This window comes from Schistocerca americana, chromosome 1 (genome assembly GCF_021461395.2).
Source record: "Schistocerca americana isolate TAMUIC-IGC-003095 chromosome 1, iqSchAmer2.1, whole genome shotgun sequence".
In the NCBI taxonomy this organism is placed as follows: Eukaryota; Metazoa; Arthropoda; class Insecta; order Orthoptera; family Acrididae; genus Schistocerca; species Schistocerca americana.
Genome location: NC_060119.1, coordinates 17,466,751 through 17,483,000, shown reverse-complemented (window position 1 = coordinate 17,483,000; position 16,250 = coordinate 17,466,751). Strand labels below are relative to the sequence as shown.

Here is a 16,250-nt window from a genome sequence, read left to right as displayed (position 1 = left end):
AGAGTTGCCACCGCTAACGGACAAGCGACACTGCGTCACAGCGCATCCGTCAGGACAGTGCGGTAAAATCTGGCATTGTAATTGGTATGGCAGCAGACGACTGACGCTGATGGTTTTGCTAACAGCGCCGAGTGGCCTACAGTGCGTCTCCTGCGCTCGCGACCTTAGCGGTTGGACCCCAGACCACTGGAAAACTGTACGCTCCTCAGATGAGTTCTGATTTCAGTTGTCAAGAGCTGATAGTAGGATTCGAGTGTGGTGCAGATCCCACGAAGTCACGGACTGAAATTGTTAACAAGGCACTGTGCAAGCTGTTGGTAGGTCCGTAATAGAGTGACCTCTCTCTACACGGAATGGACTGCGTCCTTTGGTCCAGCTGAACCGATCATTGACAGGAAATGGTATGTTCGGCTACTCGGAGACGATTTGCAGTCATTTGAGCCCTTCACGTACCCAAACAACGATGAAATTTCCGTGGATGACAATGCGGCAAGCCACCGGGCCGCAATTTTTCACGATTGTTTAGAAGAACATCACAGACAATTCGAGCGAATGGTCTGGCCACACACACGGTCCGAAATGAACCACATCCAACATTTATGGGACATAATCGACAGGTCAGTTCGTCCACAAAATCCTGCACCGGCACACTTTGGCAATTATGGACGGCTATAGAGACAGCACGGCCCAATATTTGTGCAGGGGACTGGCGAGTAGCTGCTTTGCGTGGGACAAAAAGAGGTCCGACAAGCAGGGCGTTAGGAGGCGCCGCGCGACTCTCGTCGCGTCCCTGCGTACTGCGCGCACGCCCGCACTTCGCTGTAGCGTCCTAATTCGCTCTAATATCCCGATTTTTTCCCACTCGAGCAATAGTATTAATGACAAAGCAGAGAAACAACAGTACGGTTGTCTAACCGGAGATTCCTGACGAGGCTGAACACTCGTCGTAAACACAGACAGAGACATTGAAGAAATAGAAAAAGACGGATGAAAAGTAATCGCGAAAATTTTAGCTTCAAAACAGACTGAAGGAGGAACATAAGGATAAAAAGCAAATAAATAAACTGAGACGTAAGGCTAAAATTGTTTGTCCATATTAAAAAAACTGAAACAAGCAGATTAAGTAGACAAATTGTAGACTTATCGGAAACTAGCAGTACGATCGAAAGTGACTGAGAGAGAAAAGGATCATAGCACTGAACAAGCAGGTATAAGACGACCGGAGATACGAGACAGAAAAGTTTTACGCTTAAAATTGACAACTGATTAGTCGGCCAGGCAGAACAGAAGCACTCGTTGTAAGTATGGGACGGGAGCGAGAGCGTCAAATGTAGAGAGACCGAAACTAGTCTGTGTACAAAGGGAAACAAAAAAGACTGAAAGGGAACTCTGAAATAACCTTTCTGCTAGATCCCGTAGCCCAGTAGGAGTACCGGACTGGCGAGCAGGTGGCTGCGCTCTCGAGTGGGTCTCCCGCGTGGCCATCCGTGTTCTCCTGCACGAAAGCGGAGAGGTGTGCTCCGCATTCCCGTGCGACTAGGTGCCGGTGGCGGCTCGCAGGAAACGCCTCCGAAGCCGGAGAGAGTCCCGGGAACAGCCGCAGAGCGGCGGGCGCGGCGCTCGCGACCCGCACGGCTCCAGCTGCAGCCGGCCACACCAGTATTTTCGTGTCCGTGCGTAAGCGGAACGTCAAAAAATTGTCACTGAAACTAATAATTAAACCTATGTTCATACCGTCCGCGGTCGCTAAACAAATGAACAACATATGCGCATTTGAAGATGAAAATAAGGGACTGTCCTCGATAACTACTTTCCAAGTCTCTAAAATACTGTGGGTGTTGCCACGTGCACACGTAGCGAGTTGCCGCGGCGGAAGGCAGTTCCCTGAGGACGAGAGCGATCAGCAGCTGTTCCCTTTTCTCTCCTCTGAGGTCAGTGAATGAGACACGTGCCGAGGCGGTGACGCAGCAGCGCGCAGAGCTCCGGTCAGCGGTTCGCGGCGGCTGTGCTGAGCGCGCGCGTCTTACCTTTCCTGTGTGTGTTGCAGGAGCAGCGGCTGCTGAAGGCGGGCGACATGGCGCACCAGGAGAGCCAGAGCGTGGCCGCCTCCAGCATGAAGGTGCACGCCAACGTCTACGCGGCCGAGCAGGTCAGTGGCCCCCTCCACCCCACTCACTTCACCCTCTGCCCGGGCTACGGCTCTTAGCGATACACCGCGCAGCTGCTGCAAAATATTCACCGCTGGCGTGCTACACGAGTTTCCGACTCGGTTTTTACTTGCAGTTTTATTGAGAGAAACTGCTACGAACTCCTAAATGGTCGTACGTGGGACCCAATAGTACACAATTTTCTGTCTATGAAATACAAAAATAAGTACTCGAAAGTCCACGAGCATTAGAGAAGTCTCTCTAATGTGCTTCCAATGTGATTTATTTACTGTTACTCAGTCGGCCATTGTGCCATTTTGAGCATAATTGCAGGGGCAGTTTTTGTACACAGGCCTGTATTGTTACACTTTGAAAATGAACACACGTGTTCGAAACTAAAAAGAAAAAAAGAAACTTCTAAATGAAACATATGGCGAACCTGCAACCATTTATATTAAAAGTACTATGTCTAATTACTAAGTTCCATTAAAAATAGTGCCATACAAATTTACAGTACTTCTCCATATAAAATACAAATTATTTCATCGTTCTCACGTTTTAGTAGAACCCAAAAGTCATTCTTACTTAAACACTGTTCCTATTCAGAAGCAGAATCTTGCTAATACGTAAAATACAAAGCCTAAAAGAAGCAAGTCCGAAATATCTTATGCATGTACTTCGTGCTGTCTTGTAGATTAAGCCAGTCGGACAAAGTTACTCCTCCGAAAGAGCGCACTTTCATCCACATAACTTCCAATATGATGGAATACTAGCTGAAAATTCGATGGTAGGAAAAGGAAGAGAGGAAAAAACCGTAGATGAATATGGACACGGGGAAAGGAATGAAAGAGGAAGCCATATAGAAGAATTTTGCTTAAAACGTAATTTAATCATCGCTAACACTTGGTTCACGAATCATAAAAGAAGGTTGTATATGTGGAACAGACCTGGAGACACTGGAGGGTTTCAGACTGATTATATAACGATTCGAGATTTAGAAACCGGGTTTTAAACTGAAAGACATTTCCAGGGGCAGATGTGGACTCTGCCACAATTTATTGGTTATGAGCTGTAGATTAAAACCGAAGAAATTGGAAAAAGTAGGAAAGTGGAATCCAGATCATTTGAAAGAACCAGAGGTTGTTGAGAGCTTCAGAGGTAGAATTAGGCAACGGTTCACTAGAACAGGGAAAAAGAATACAGTGGAAGACGAATGGACAGCTTTAAGAGATGCAATAGTCAAGACAGCAGAGGATCAAGTAAGTAAGAAGACAAGGCCTAGTAGAAATCGTTGGATAACACAAGAGTTATTGAATTTAATTCATGAAAGGAGAAAATTTAAATATTTAGCAAATGAAGCAGAGGAAAGGGAATACAAAAGTTTAAAAAATGAGACTGAGAGGAAGTACAAAATTTCTAAATGGGGAAGCCTAGAGGGCAAATGCAAGGATGTGGAAGAATATTTCACTACAGCAAAGATAGATACCACCAGTAGAGGGGCAAAGCATGGCACTATCCTCCACCATTGCCATATTTATTCAAGATGGCGGATCCAAGATGGCAGCCATAGATGTGGCAACATAACAGTGATATGGTGGCAGGAAGTTCAGATGTTGGCAGAAAGGTAGCTCAATTGGGCTACCTCCACTAGTGTAACTCCACGCTCCCTCCCCTCCCCCCTTCCCCTCTCCACTCCTCCCCTCTCCCGTCCGGAAATTGGCGGGAAAAGAGTCTGTGCTGGGCCGCTGGATAGGATGGACGTAAGTCTTTATTTTGTATGCATTGTTTTTTTAAATAATTTGAGTTGTCATAGAGAATAGTTCCATTAAATATCTTTCCCCTGAGGTCCGGAGTCCAATTGACCTAGTTCACAACACCATCACCGAGGGCGCGAAATAAATATCTCTGTAACTCTAAACAGCACGCTCACTACTTTTCGAGTTTCAGCTGGTCATCAGTCCCATCGGGTTAGGGAAGGATGGGGAAGGAAGTCAGCCGTGCCCTTTCAAAGGCACCATCCCGGCATTTGCCTGAAGCGGTTTAGGGAAATCGCGGAATATTTAAATTAGGATGGGCTGAGGCGGTTTGAACTGTCTTCCTCCCGAATGCGAGCCCAGTGTGCTAACCACTGTCCCACCTCGCTCGGTTTATCTGCTAGTTTGAAGGCACTGCCAGAGAGAGAAAAACCAATCTGAGTCCTACAGCTGCTGCGGTGTTCATCACTTTTCTGAAACGGTGACTGGGCTTAGTTTATATTTTCTTCTGGAGTCAGGCACGTTATTTTTCCCACTTTTCGAGTCACACACTGCTGTCTAAGCACAGACAAGAAAATCAGAACAATTACACAAACAGAATTCGAAGCACTTTTCTACAGACGAGAAAAATGTGTGGAATGTTCGGTGAATTTTCGATGTCCTACAGTCGCTAGTCTGGAGATGCTCGAAAGCCACCGTGGCGGTTGGGGCAGCATTGCGCTGTCCGAACCAGAGAAGGGCGGTCTACACGGACTTGTCTCTGAACACTCGATCAAAGAAGACATCACACGATTCTCAGACGTCGCAGAGCTTTCCGTAGATACCTTGCCGTGTCTTGTTCAGACCAGTCTGTAGAGGCACCTATGCCCTGCACAAGGATGCCTCGTAACTCTGATGTCATGGAACTTCCTCTGAGTGGAGCATTCTGATTGGCTCTTACTGAATTTACTCGGCAAACTGCTGCTGCTGCCTGTGTGGGATCACTGCTCGCCATTTTGTGCGAATGGACAAATTACGAGATTTTCAGCAACAAAACTGTCTTGTACAGATAAAATAAAAAACATACAGCAGTCATATTGCACTGACAGTTAAACCCTGTAAAAGAGGTCCACAGATCATGAAATACGGAAACTATTGCCAAAGACATTTCTAGGCAACCAGCAAACCTGTTTTTAGCATCTAGATGCACGCAACACACACCATAGTCGATGTTCTTTCAACCAAACAAAGACGGGAAATGTGTAGAAGCAATCAACCGGAGGCGGCCGAAGTGGCCGTGCGGTTAAAGGCGCTGCAGTCTGGAACCGCAAGACCGCTACGGTCGCAGGTTCGAATCCTGCCTCGGGCATGGATGTTTGTGATGTCCTTAGGTTAGTTAGGTTTAACTAGTTCTAAGTTCTAGGGGACTAATGACCTCAGCAGTTGAGTCCCGTAGTGCTCAGAGCCATTTGAACCATTTTTTGAGCCAATCAACCGGACAATTTACATGGGAGGGAATAATTGTCTAGCGCAAACGCACGCCCATATTGATTTTTCTCAAACGTCCACGGATAACACACCCGATAACGAAGGCTGCCCAACACACACTGAGTATTAGTTCGGTACTCAGCCGCCTAGAGGGCGATGCGGTTAGGTTAGCTGCATTCTTATACTCCTGCCTGTCCAGTTAAGACGGCTCCCGCTGTAAGCCGGAAATATCGATCGTTCCGGCCACTGGCTACCGCCGCCATACGCCGCGCACCCCTAGCAGAACTGTTCTACGAAACCAGCCACTTATTTATCACTGTACTCACAATTTAATATTGCGATTGCAGCCTCAATCTGACGGCAGCATGGCTCTGTATATCCTCCTTATGACTCACATAATTTTCCACATAAAAAAATCTTTCAGCTCCTTATGGTTATCGCAATCTTCCTCGTCAAATCCGTGCCTCCCCTTACGACAGGACACACATTTTCTTTGCACATGTTGTAACACTGACCACAGTACACATACTTTATAAGCCCGCGGATCATAGCGAATCTATGACACATTCCCTACTAAGTATAACAATACTTCGCCAGTAACTGAGTGCAGTTGACACCAAGCAATATTGAGCGAAAATTCACGGTGGATGGACATGTCATTTATTTTTCCTTGCAAGTGGTACCAGTTTGTCGTAGGAAGAGAGAGACGTAATCGTCTTATAAGCGACCAGCTAGTAAAAACACGATCGCAGCGACCATGTTACTGTCACCTTGCATAGAAAGTGGTCTTGTCTCTACAGACGCACACAAGTATTGCTAACGATATCCGTGTTAAAAACTATACAAACTTTATAAATCAGATATGGTATTGCTCCCGAATGAAGTGATCTTCCACACAAATGCCACGACACAATATAGTCGGTGTTCATTGGGGTGTGTCTTTACAGACCGTGAGACCGTATGAGCGGGTGCACGTCGGCGGCAGTGTAAGCTCGTAATAACATCACCCAATTTAGAAATAAAGTGTTTCGGCTAGTAACGTGGTATAAATGAGGTATTTGCAACTACCTCATGCCCTCGCTACATATTTTTCACGCTAATAAACAGTATTTGTAACGCATTCTATCTCGATGTCATGTCAGAGGCTACGCGATATATCCATTGGATTATAGGCGAGGGAGGTTGATTGAGAATGATCACATACAATAGATGGTGTTCTATGCGACGAATCACTTTTATAAATGCAAAGCTAGATTTAGGTCGTAAGAAATATACAAAATCCTACGACTAATACATTGGCTTTTCAGCTCTATAGTGTTACGCTTGATAGTAGAAATGCTGTCTACGATTTGGAATGAAGTCTTTCCATTCAACCACGTACCTGTGTGGGATCCTATGGAAATGTCTTCTAATGGTTCAAATGGTTCTGAGCACTATAGGACTTAACATCTGTGGTCATCAGTCCCCTAGAACTTAGAACTACTTAAACCTAACTAACCTAAGGAGATCACACACATCGAGGCCCGAAGCGGATTCAAAACTGCGACCGTAGCGGTCACGCAGTTCCAGACTGAAGCGCCTAGAACCGCACGGCCACTCCGGCCGGCATCTTTTAAATGATTACAGCCGCTAGTGAATCTTATTCGCGGCACTTTCTCATATCTCGAATCGAGTCACCTTTTTCGAACGTACCTGCTATAGAAAAACTCCAGCGTGGGCGTCGGCAGCCCCTGTGCTTCTTGTAAATGTTGCTGAGTCTCGGCCCGCCATCCCTGCAGCTTTGTCCATGTGGTCGCCCCATTATAAGCCGGAGAGCGCTGCGTCTGCCACCGTCTGCAACCCCTGGAGAAACAGGTCGAGCTGAGTTAATGCGGCAGGACCGTTGTTTTTGGCCACTCGTTGGAAATGGGAACATGTCTTCGTAGCTCCGCCAACCGTGTACGACGTGTGGGGTCAGCGTCAAAACGAAGCTTTGTACTGCAGCACGAGGTAGCAGAAAAGACAGGACGGGAAATGGAAGAAGGACGCGAATTTCTACTGCACTGTTGTGCGTCTCCAAACTGTATACACTGGTACTTCAGTCCGAAGGAGATCTGCACCTCTCAGGGTGCGTTCGCGTCTGTCACCCAGACATTCTCTTAGCTCCGCTAACTTAACCCGACAGAGAACTCGATAAGATTTTACTGCATCTCTTTCTTCCGGTGTATCGAAAACAAATACCGCCTGCGTGCTTTCATCGAGGATATGTTGCGATCCTATTAAATATAACCTAATTTGGCCATCAAATCTTCAGAGCGGGTCAACGGAAAAGAATCGACAACCGTTATTGGGTTAGCAGTCGAGTTAAAAAGTCTGCACAGAGTCTCAACCGGTCTGACGATTCAGTAAGGACCACCAGGGGGACGCCCACTGCCTTTCCAACACTCGTTTGATGACGTCACAGTCTGCAACCGCTGGAACTCTGCAGCAACTCAGTCCTGTAATGTATGAGCGACAGGCCGAACACGAAAACATCTCGTTTGGATATTTTAGTATGGCAGCTCGGATACGAGAATCAGCCGTATTCTGTCTGAGTAATCGCATATCTCAACACAGTGCCATTGTCACCAAATGAACACTGAAAGTGACAGCATCTAGTAAGGCCACAAAGTTCTGTTGCCCACTGGTTGTAGGGTTGTACCAGTTGCTGTTTTAATCTGAAGAACGTATAACGAGCAGCCGCTACAAGCACATGTGATTTAAAGTGATTTGACAGTTGAGGCGCGCGGAGTGGCCGCGCGGTTTTGAGATGCCATGTCACGGATTGCGCGGCCCTTTCCACCGGAGGTTCGAGTCCTCCCTCGGGCATGGGTGTGTGTGTTGTTCTTAGCGTAAGTTAGTTTAAGTAGTGTGTAGGACCGATGACCTCTCACACACATCCGAACATTTGAACAGTTCGTCAGCTAACTCGCCGTTGGGGACCCCATGAAGATGGCGATCTGAAAACACTATCACTATCAACCGGAATGCATCTGAGCCTACTGTGGAGAGAAAATGGTAAATACGCCGGTTACGCGTTATGCTGTAGTCGTTGAAATGCGTCGTCGATTGTGCAACATAATCAGCCAAGTCTTCGCTTTACCCCAGAAACTCTCTGAATTTAGGCGCGTGAACCGTCGATTGAGTTGTTTCCGATTGAACAGGCTAGGGTGGTGGTCGTAGTGCGGCCGCAATTTCTTGCATTGCTTGTAATAATTGTACAATCTTTTGTTCCTGGAACTGTATAGCTTGCACTGAAGCACATTCGGAGGAGACATCGTGAACACTCAGTATAACAACACACACAAACAGAAAAATTACACTGCTGCAAGAGAAGGTTAGCTACACAATATGCCACACTGAGCTTATCACCGCCTGCGTTCTCGACATCACTGTAGTTGTGTCCGTCTTCTTGGACACTGGGGAGGTTGCTAATAATACAGGTAATTAGAACACTTCGAATAAGTTATACTTTATTAATTACAACAGAACTTACCTGTGGTCCCCAGGCTCGGCTGCAGCTGTCTTGCGGCTCAGAGCACACTAAATGAGCCACGATTACTGAGTGGTGAATTGACACAAGTTCAGAATGGTCGTACTGTGACGTCACTAGAAAACGCAAATTCGTAGACAGCTGTTGACACAGTTCTGGTGAAGTTGGCGCGTAGGCACGATTCACAGGAGGCGAGAGTCTCTCCACTCCTCGACGGTTGGTACGGTCCGTGTCACAGCGAGTAGGCGGCACGACGACGCTCTACCGACTGGAACTTGCTGGAAGTGCGGCAGGATCCGCCCTGGAGCGGAACTGCCCTGCTGGCCCCTGGCGGGGCAGAGGCGCGGCTGCGGCTGCGGCTGCGGCGCCTCGCAGCTACGGGAGGCGCGGCTTCTTCGCGGCATCTCACCGGCCCCTCACGGTACCGCCTTCTGAGCAGTATCTGTGCGCTGGTCGATACTTCTCACGCCGCTCTCGATATTCGACGACACCGAAAATATGACGTTTCTTGTCATTTTGTTACAAAAATAATACAGTTAACGACGGGATTCCGAGAAATCCTCAGTTTGCCGGTGCTTAGAAATGGCATATATACTGATGAGACAGAAGTCACAGGCTCTCCTTTTGCCCGGCAACTCGACATTGCGTGGACTCTACAAGTGGTCGTAAGTTACTTGCAGAAGTATCGAGCCGTGCTGCTTCTATGCGAAAGCGCTGCCGGTGCCAGATTTTGAGGAGGAACTCACCGCTCGATGATGTTCCCTGTCGGGTGACCTGGATAACCAAATCATTCGCTCCAATTGTCCAGTACGTTCTCAAACAGACTGTGAATATCTGTCGCCTGGCGACAAGCGGATTGTCATTCATAATAATTTCATCGTTGTTTGGGAAGAGGAATTCCACGAATGGCTGCAGATGGTCTCCCACTATCCGGACATAAGAGTTTCCAGTCAATGATCGGTTCAGTTGGACCAGAGGAACGAGCCCATTCCATCTAAAAACACAGCCCACATCAATAAAGAGCCGTCACCAACTTGCACAGTGCCTCGTTGACAACTCGGCTCCGTGGCTGCGTGGGGTCTGCGCCACGCTCTAGTCCTGTCATCATCTCTTACGAGCTGCTACGGTTTTCCAGTCGTCTAACATTCCACCAGTATGTTCACGACCCCAGGAGAGGCGCTGCAGGCGATGTCGTGCTGGTAGCAAAAACATTCTCGTCAGTCGCCTGCTGCCAAACCCCGTTAACTCCAGATTTCGCCACACTGTACTAACGGATACGGTCGTAGTACATCCTGCTCTAGGTCGTAAAGTGAAGGCCATCGGCCGCTGCGTTGTCCGTGCTGAGAGGGAATGCCAGAATATATTCTCGGCATACCTACGCCGCTGGGACAGCTGTAGTCCGCGCATAACTATTACTTGGGACAGAGAGCGGACAGACTGTACTGCTCGCCAGACTGCAAAGTGTGTGCTGCTGTTCTCACAGCAAGGGCAAATTGTCTTGTTACTTGGCTCGCGCCGCGCGTAGTGGCCGCGCGGTTAGAGGCACCGTGGTACGGATTGCGTGGACTCTCCCGCCGGAGGTTCGAGTCCACCCTCGGGCATGGGTGTGTGTGTGTGTGTGTGAGTTGCCCTTAGCGTAAGTTAGAGTAAGTTAGTTCAAATAGTGTGTAGGTCTAGGGACCGATGACCTCAGCAGTTTGGTCCCTTACAAATTCACACACCCACACACACACAAACACACACCCACCCACCCACACACACACCCACACACACACCCACACACCCACACACACACACACACACACACACACACACACACACACACACACACACACACACACACGTGGCGCTGAGCACGGCGAATCGGGGCCTATCTAAACGCTGCGACAGCGAATCAGACAGGACGCAGTCGGTAGCCCGGGCTTCCGAAAGCACCGGCGAGCGAGTACAAGAGCAATCGTTCCCTGCAGATCCAGTGCAGAGGAGAGGAGAGGAGAGGACAGAGTTGTACGATCTGGCGGCAGTGGAAGTGCGAGGTCGTCGTCGAGTCGACAGACTTCGACAGCGGAATCGAGCTGGTAGCGGCGAACACGGGCGACAACGAGGCGCGGAGGAGCACTGCAGCCGCCTACATCGCTGACGCACCCAGCGAGCAGACGCCGCTGGAACCCCGATGCGTGAAGACTACCGAAACACTCCTGAGGGGACTGCCTCCGATCATCAGCGAGAGAAGAGTCCAGGATGGACTGCACCGAGCAGAATTCCAAAATGCAGCAGTGGACCTGCACAACCGGACGAACGAGAAGAGATCGACGCTCTTCACCGTCGCTGTGCGAACGGCAAATGCCGGTGACGACATAAAGCGCTGTGGAAGCTTCTAGGCTTCCCTGCCGATGCGGAGGCTTTCCCCGCCAACCCGGACCCGCCACCCCAATGCTACAGGTGACAGGAAGAAGTGCGTGTGGCGAAATATCGCCACAGCTCCGCAAGATGCGTCAAGTGTGCCGGGCAGCACGTCAGCCGAATCTGTACAATCGGCACCGACGAACGGCCGACGTGTGCCTACCGTGGCGGAGCACACGTAGCGGACTGGCGTGGCTGCCCGAACTTCGCAGAGCGCAGCGACACGAGTGAGAAGACGAAGAGACCGACTTGCCACTCAGTTCCCAAAAAAGACGTCGGAGACACAGGAATGAGAAGATGACAACCTCGCCTCGAGAGAAGTCCAGAGACGCGAGGCGCGACGGCAGCAGGCCACACCCACGCGTGGCCGGCCGCTCACCCCACCACTGGGGGAGGCAGTCGGCGTCCTCAGACCGGAGGCGGCCGCTGCATCGGAGCACGGCGCAGCAGCCCACAGAGAAGTCGAACACCGCCACCCTGACATTGGCGCGGCTCTGCAGGGGGCAGAGAGCCGCTTCGGGATGGCGCTCCACGCGGAGACGCAGACCGCCTGCCTCCTCCAGCTCCACCGGCAGCAACTGGAGCCAGGGCGGCGCAAACGGACGAGCAGTCGTGCTACGTGACGGCCTCCCAAACGGAAGACCGCACCGCACGAGTCTCTCGCAAACCGACAGGAAAAAAGACACGATAATGGCAAAACGCGCCACACAGACAACGGACGTCGCCAGAGAAGACGCGCCAGCACCCACTGACAGGGACGCACAAACAAGGGAGTTTGTGACCTGGTACGGAAGTGCAATAGACCGTTCCAAACGTAGAGGAGCGAGCCGACCGCCAACGCAAATGGCTGGAGATCTGGGAGGAGAAAGAACAAGAACACAAAGAACTCGAGACGAAGATGGAAGGCCGCAGCAGCGACAAAAAACGCCGACGCAGACGAATCGAGACGTACCTGCCTAGTGCATCCAGAATGGACGCGCTAGGAAAAGGTGGCAACACCAGCAGCTGTGGCCGGGTTTTTCACGTTTCCCTTAGGCCGTAAGGTGAATACCGTAGCTGTCCCCAAAATTTCTGCAAATAAATTCCTAATTGGGATAAATAAGACCCACCTCCATTTTTACAAGACATAATAAATAAATGAAACCAAATAAAACTTCCTAGAACTCCTCGGCTGAAGAGGGTGCTTAGCACGACTCAGAACAGCCCTTATGTATGCTACTATCACCATCTGTATATGGGCATATCGTTGTCCCACAGCTTTTGTCACCTCAGTGTATACATATTGGCTTCAACGGAAAGAAAATATGGCGTCTTGCGACTCAGTACTGAAGAGAGATGCCCTGCATGTGACGTAGGTGGCGTTCTTCCATCTCATTTATCTACGTTGAAACGGCCATTCAGCAATACCCTGGCATGCTCTGCACATTCAAAAGAAACCCGTAACACCGTTGCTGCGACGCCATAAGCTCGACACGTTCGGCGCTCGACCGTGGAATGCGCGGTACTCGTGGCGACTGCCGTGGCGTCACGCGCGCTCGCTCCACGGCTTGTCGAGGAGAGGCTTGTGGAGGGCCGGGCTGCCGGCGCAGGCAGCTGCCGCTCCGCCTGCGTGCCGCGCCGCGCCGTCCTTATCTGGCCGCGTCACGTCACGTCACGTCACGCAGCATCGCGTCACGTTACGACCTGTCCGTCATTGTCAGTGTGGCTTTTAGCGCCTGACTGATTCCCTGTAATTTTTTCTCTACGCCGTATTAGGTCAGCCGCATAATATTAGCTGGCCACACAGAGCCCATAACCTGGGAAGCGCGCAACGAGCGCAGGTAGCTTATCTCTCAGTTTTCGCTTCTGTGCGCGTCTCTGTGCCCGACTGAAACTGCGTCGGATTGCCTCTCTAGGCTAACCGTCAGTGGTTTGCCGGTGAACCGTACGAGCCGCAGAAAGACGACGACTCGGAACACCGTGAGTTGGAAGTAGATGCGCGTCGGAAGCCGGTTTTCTCTGTTCCAGCACAGATTTTTTAAAAAAAGTCGGATAACGTGCTTGCGTACTGAAGACGATGCGTGATGCTCTGAAACAAAGCAACAGTAGTTAACTTTATTCCTTTTCCAGGTCTTTCGACGGAATCAGGAGAGCGCAGGGGTAGCAAAAAGGAATGGCACACCACACGTTCCAGGCGTCGCTCTCCAGTTCTCGCCTTGTTAAGTGATCACAGCTTCGCTTTTGATATGTAAACTTACAGTACTTCGTTTCACTATAGGAGAGGTTCACCACAGAAGCCCTCTAGCAACTGCCGGCCGCGGTGGTCTAGCGGTTCTAGGCGCTCAGTCCGGAACCGCGAGACTGCTACGGTCGCAGGTTCGAATCCTGCCTCGGGCACGGATGTATGTGATGTCCTTAGGTTAGTTAGGTTTAAGTAGTTCTAAGTTCTAGGGGACTGATGACCTCAGAAGTTGAGTCCCATAGTGCTCAGAGCCATTTGAACCATTTTGAACCTCTACCAACTCACCTCACGTTGGGCTTTTATTTAATAAAAGAACTGTCTAGCTCTGACTTTACTTATCGAATGCAAACTACATGTTCCGGCGCATTGCCCTCATAAAATTCAGTCTGACTTTTTTTTTCTTTCGGAAAGACATATGTCACAATTTTCCATTAACTATTAGGAAGCAGTCGAACAGTAAGTTGCAAGAAAGGAGAATCAGTACCGCACATACCGTGTAACTGCGGTGTCGCATATCACCTGCCCACAACTTCCGCTAGCAAATGTAAATGCCTCGGGAGCGTCAGATCCGGTCCTGCTCACAGGTCTGCACCGAGCAGCCACTCTGTCTACGGAGCAGTCGCGGCTAATCGCGATCCAGCTGACGAGGCAGTAGCACAGTCATTAGGGAAGAAACTGCACTCCTTAACTGCGTCACACTCTGCATTCGAGATTTAGAAAGCAGCAAAAAAATGGATATCGGGCGCCGATATCCGAAGGAAAGAGGAAGATTTCAGTTTCGAGGTCAGTTTAAACAAAAGTTACGAAGATGTACTCAAATACGTTCATGTAAGATCGCGACGAACGAGAGAGAGAGAGAGAGAGAGAGAGAGAGAGAGAGAGAGAGAGAGAGGGAGGGAGAGAGGAGCGGGGGGCGGGGGAGCAACGCTGGCAGAGAGCGAGAGGGCGGCCTGCCAGGCAGGCAGGCCCAGCGCCCTGCGCCACGTGAGTCGGTGTTGGTCGCGCCCGGTCGCCGTGCCGAGTGTCGTTTGAAAACTCGGTCACGGCGGGAGAACGGCGGGCTTCCAGGGCACGCCTGCCTCAACCGCACTTCCTGCAGAGAGCTCTGTGTGTGTGTGTGTGTGTGCGTACGTCTCACCAGCTGCCGTCAGTTCTAGTCGCCAACTACCTCCCTACAGCTCCTGCAGCGCTTCCTCAAACGAGGAGCTTCTCGGATGGTCACCGCCATCTCGGTGACCACCGGCAGTTGCAGTCTGAAAGACAATGCCTTAAAATTTAACTGTCTTAAAGCTGCTCCTGTAGAGATAATAATGTTACACAATCTCACTCTTGTCCCGGCTACACGCAGAACATCGCGAGGCAAGGTTTCTTATTTTAATTGATAGTTTCATTCCCTAATAACGTAAATATCGTATCACGTAATCGACCTTATCGTATGCAAGTTTCAACACCACGTTCAGAGAAGCAGACTAATCGATCCGCCACCACGTGTCGTTCGAGATCCACCGTACACGTGGCAGCGCAGTGCGACGAGGTCAAAATGACGTCAAATACAAAACCTTCCCTGAGCGCCTGTTCTATCCATATTTCAGTTTATAGAATTTACCGAACCCATGCGCTCACACGAACTTTATCAACTAATTTAAACTCGTGAGAAGGCTGTCCCAGGAGGAATGGTGAATATGCAGCGATATGACAGGAACGATCACTCGAAGCAGCAACGTTCAGTAAACATGGACACTAAAGTGAATGCCTGAAGTATTTGAATGCGTGGTGTCTGTTGTTACGGACACTGCGCGGAATCCGCAGTTGTGACACATACTATGTAAACTGAGGGAGGAAAAGGGGGGGAAGAAAGGAAATTAAAGGGGAGGGGCTATTGATATGAGCTGCAGCAGCGCTTTGTGCGGCATCGGCGGACTGGCTGGGCGGGCACGCCCCTCGGCCGACACACCCCCCACCCCAGCAGTCCCTGCCTATCTCCTCCGCCCCCACCACTTTGGAATTCCTCCAGGAGGTCGGAGGTAATTGTGCACCCGCACTGAATGTCGTGGGCTCGTCTTCGAAAGAATAGATAACACATTCGTGTAATTGATTCTCCTCGATAGGCAATGAGCACCTGTTCATCTTCGATACTGTGAAACGAATCATCGTATCTCGGCGGCTGCTTAAACATACTCTTCATCGGCTATATTCTTTCCGGCCATACATCAATATCATCACAATGCAGCAATACTGAGGACAACACCGTTGCCACCACACATTGCCGTAAAATGAAGCCCGTATAAATGCAGCCGAATGTCGTTTTTTCTTACAATAAGTGCTGCTCGGGTCTCCTGAGCGTTACTTATTGGACTACACGTCCATAGTAGCACCATTTAACCTTTCCAGGACCGAATTAATTTCTGTATACCGTTTTGCTATTATAGTTGTTGGACTCTTTGAGTGCATAGTGAATAAGTCAATTTCTGCGAATTTCCCCTACTATTTATAGTTTCATCGTTATTTTGTATGGGATACGTTCGAGATGAACCGTAATATTTTGTCAGTAGGATCTAATTACTCAAAAGTTAAGATTATAAGATTTTTTAAGTATAGGTTGATATATAAGATGACGTGAAACTAGTGTGAAACTAGTTCTTATCTGTGGGTTTTCTGTGCTGCGTTGTCTCTATCGCCTCCGTGTGCTTTCCTACCGCTTGTAGCGGCTCGTCGACAGGAACTCCACAAACGTCTGGCTTATATGC

General features: G+C 49.6%; 1 protein-coding gene across 7 annotated transcripts in view; it reads left to right on the top strand.

The window, feature by feature from the left end:
• Window positions 1-16,250, top strand: part of LOC124545731 (NAD(+) hydrolase sarm1) — an 875,530-nt gene that overhangs the window by 811,511 nt on the left and 47,769 nt on the right. For all 7 annotated transcript variants that reach the window (XM_047124683.1, XM_047124676.1, XM_047124697.1 and 4 more), the window contains one exon: window positions 2,048-2,149. In XM_047124683.1, coding sequence (XP_046980639.1) covers window positions 2,048-2,149 — 102 coding nt within the window. The remainder of the gene's footprint in view (window positions 1-2,047; window positions 2,150-16,250) is intronic.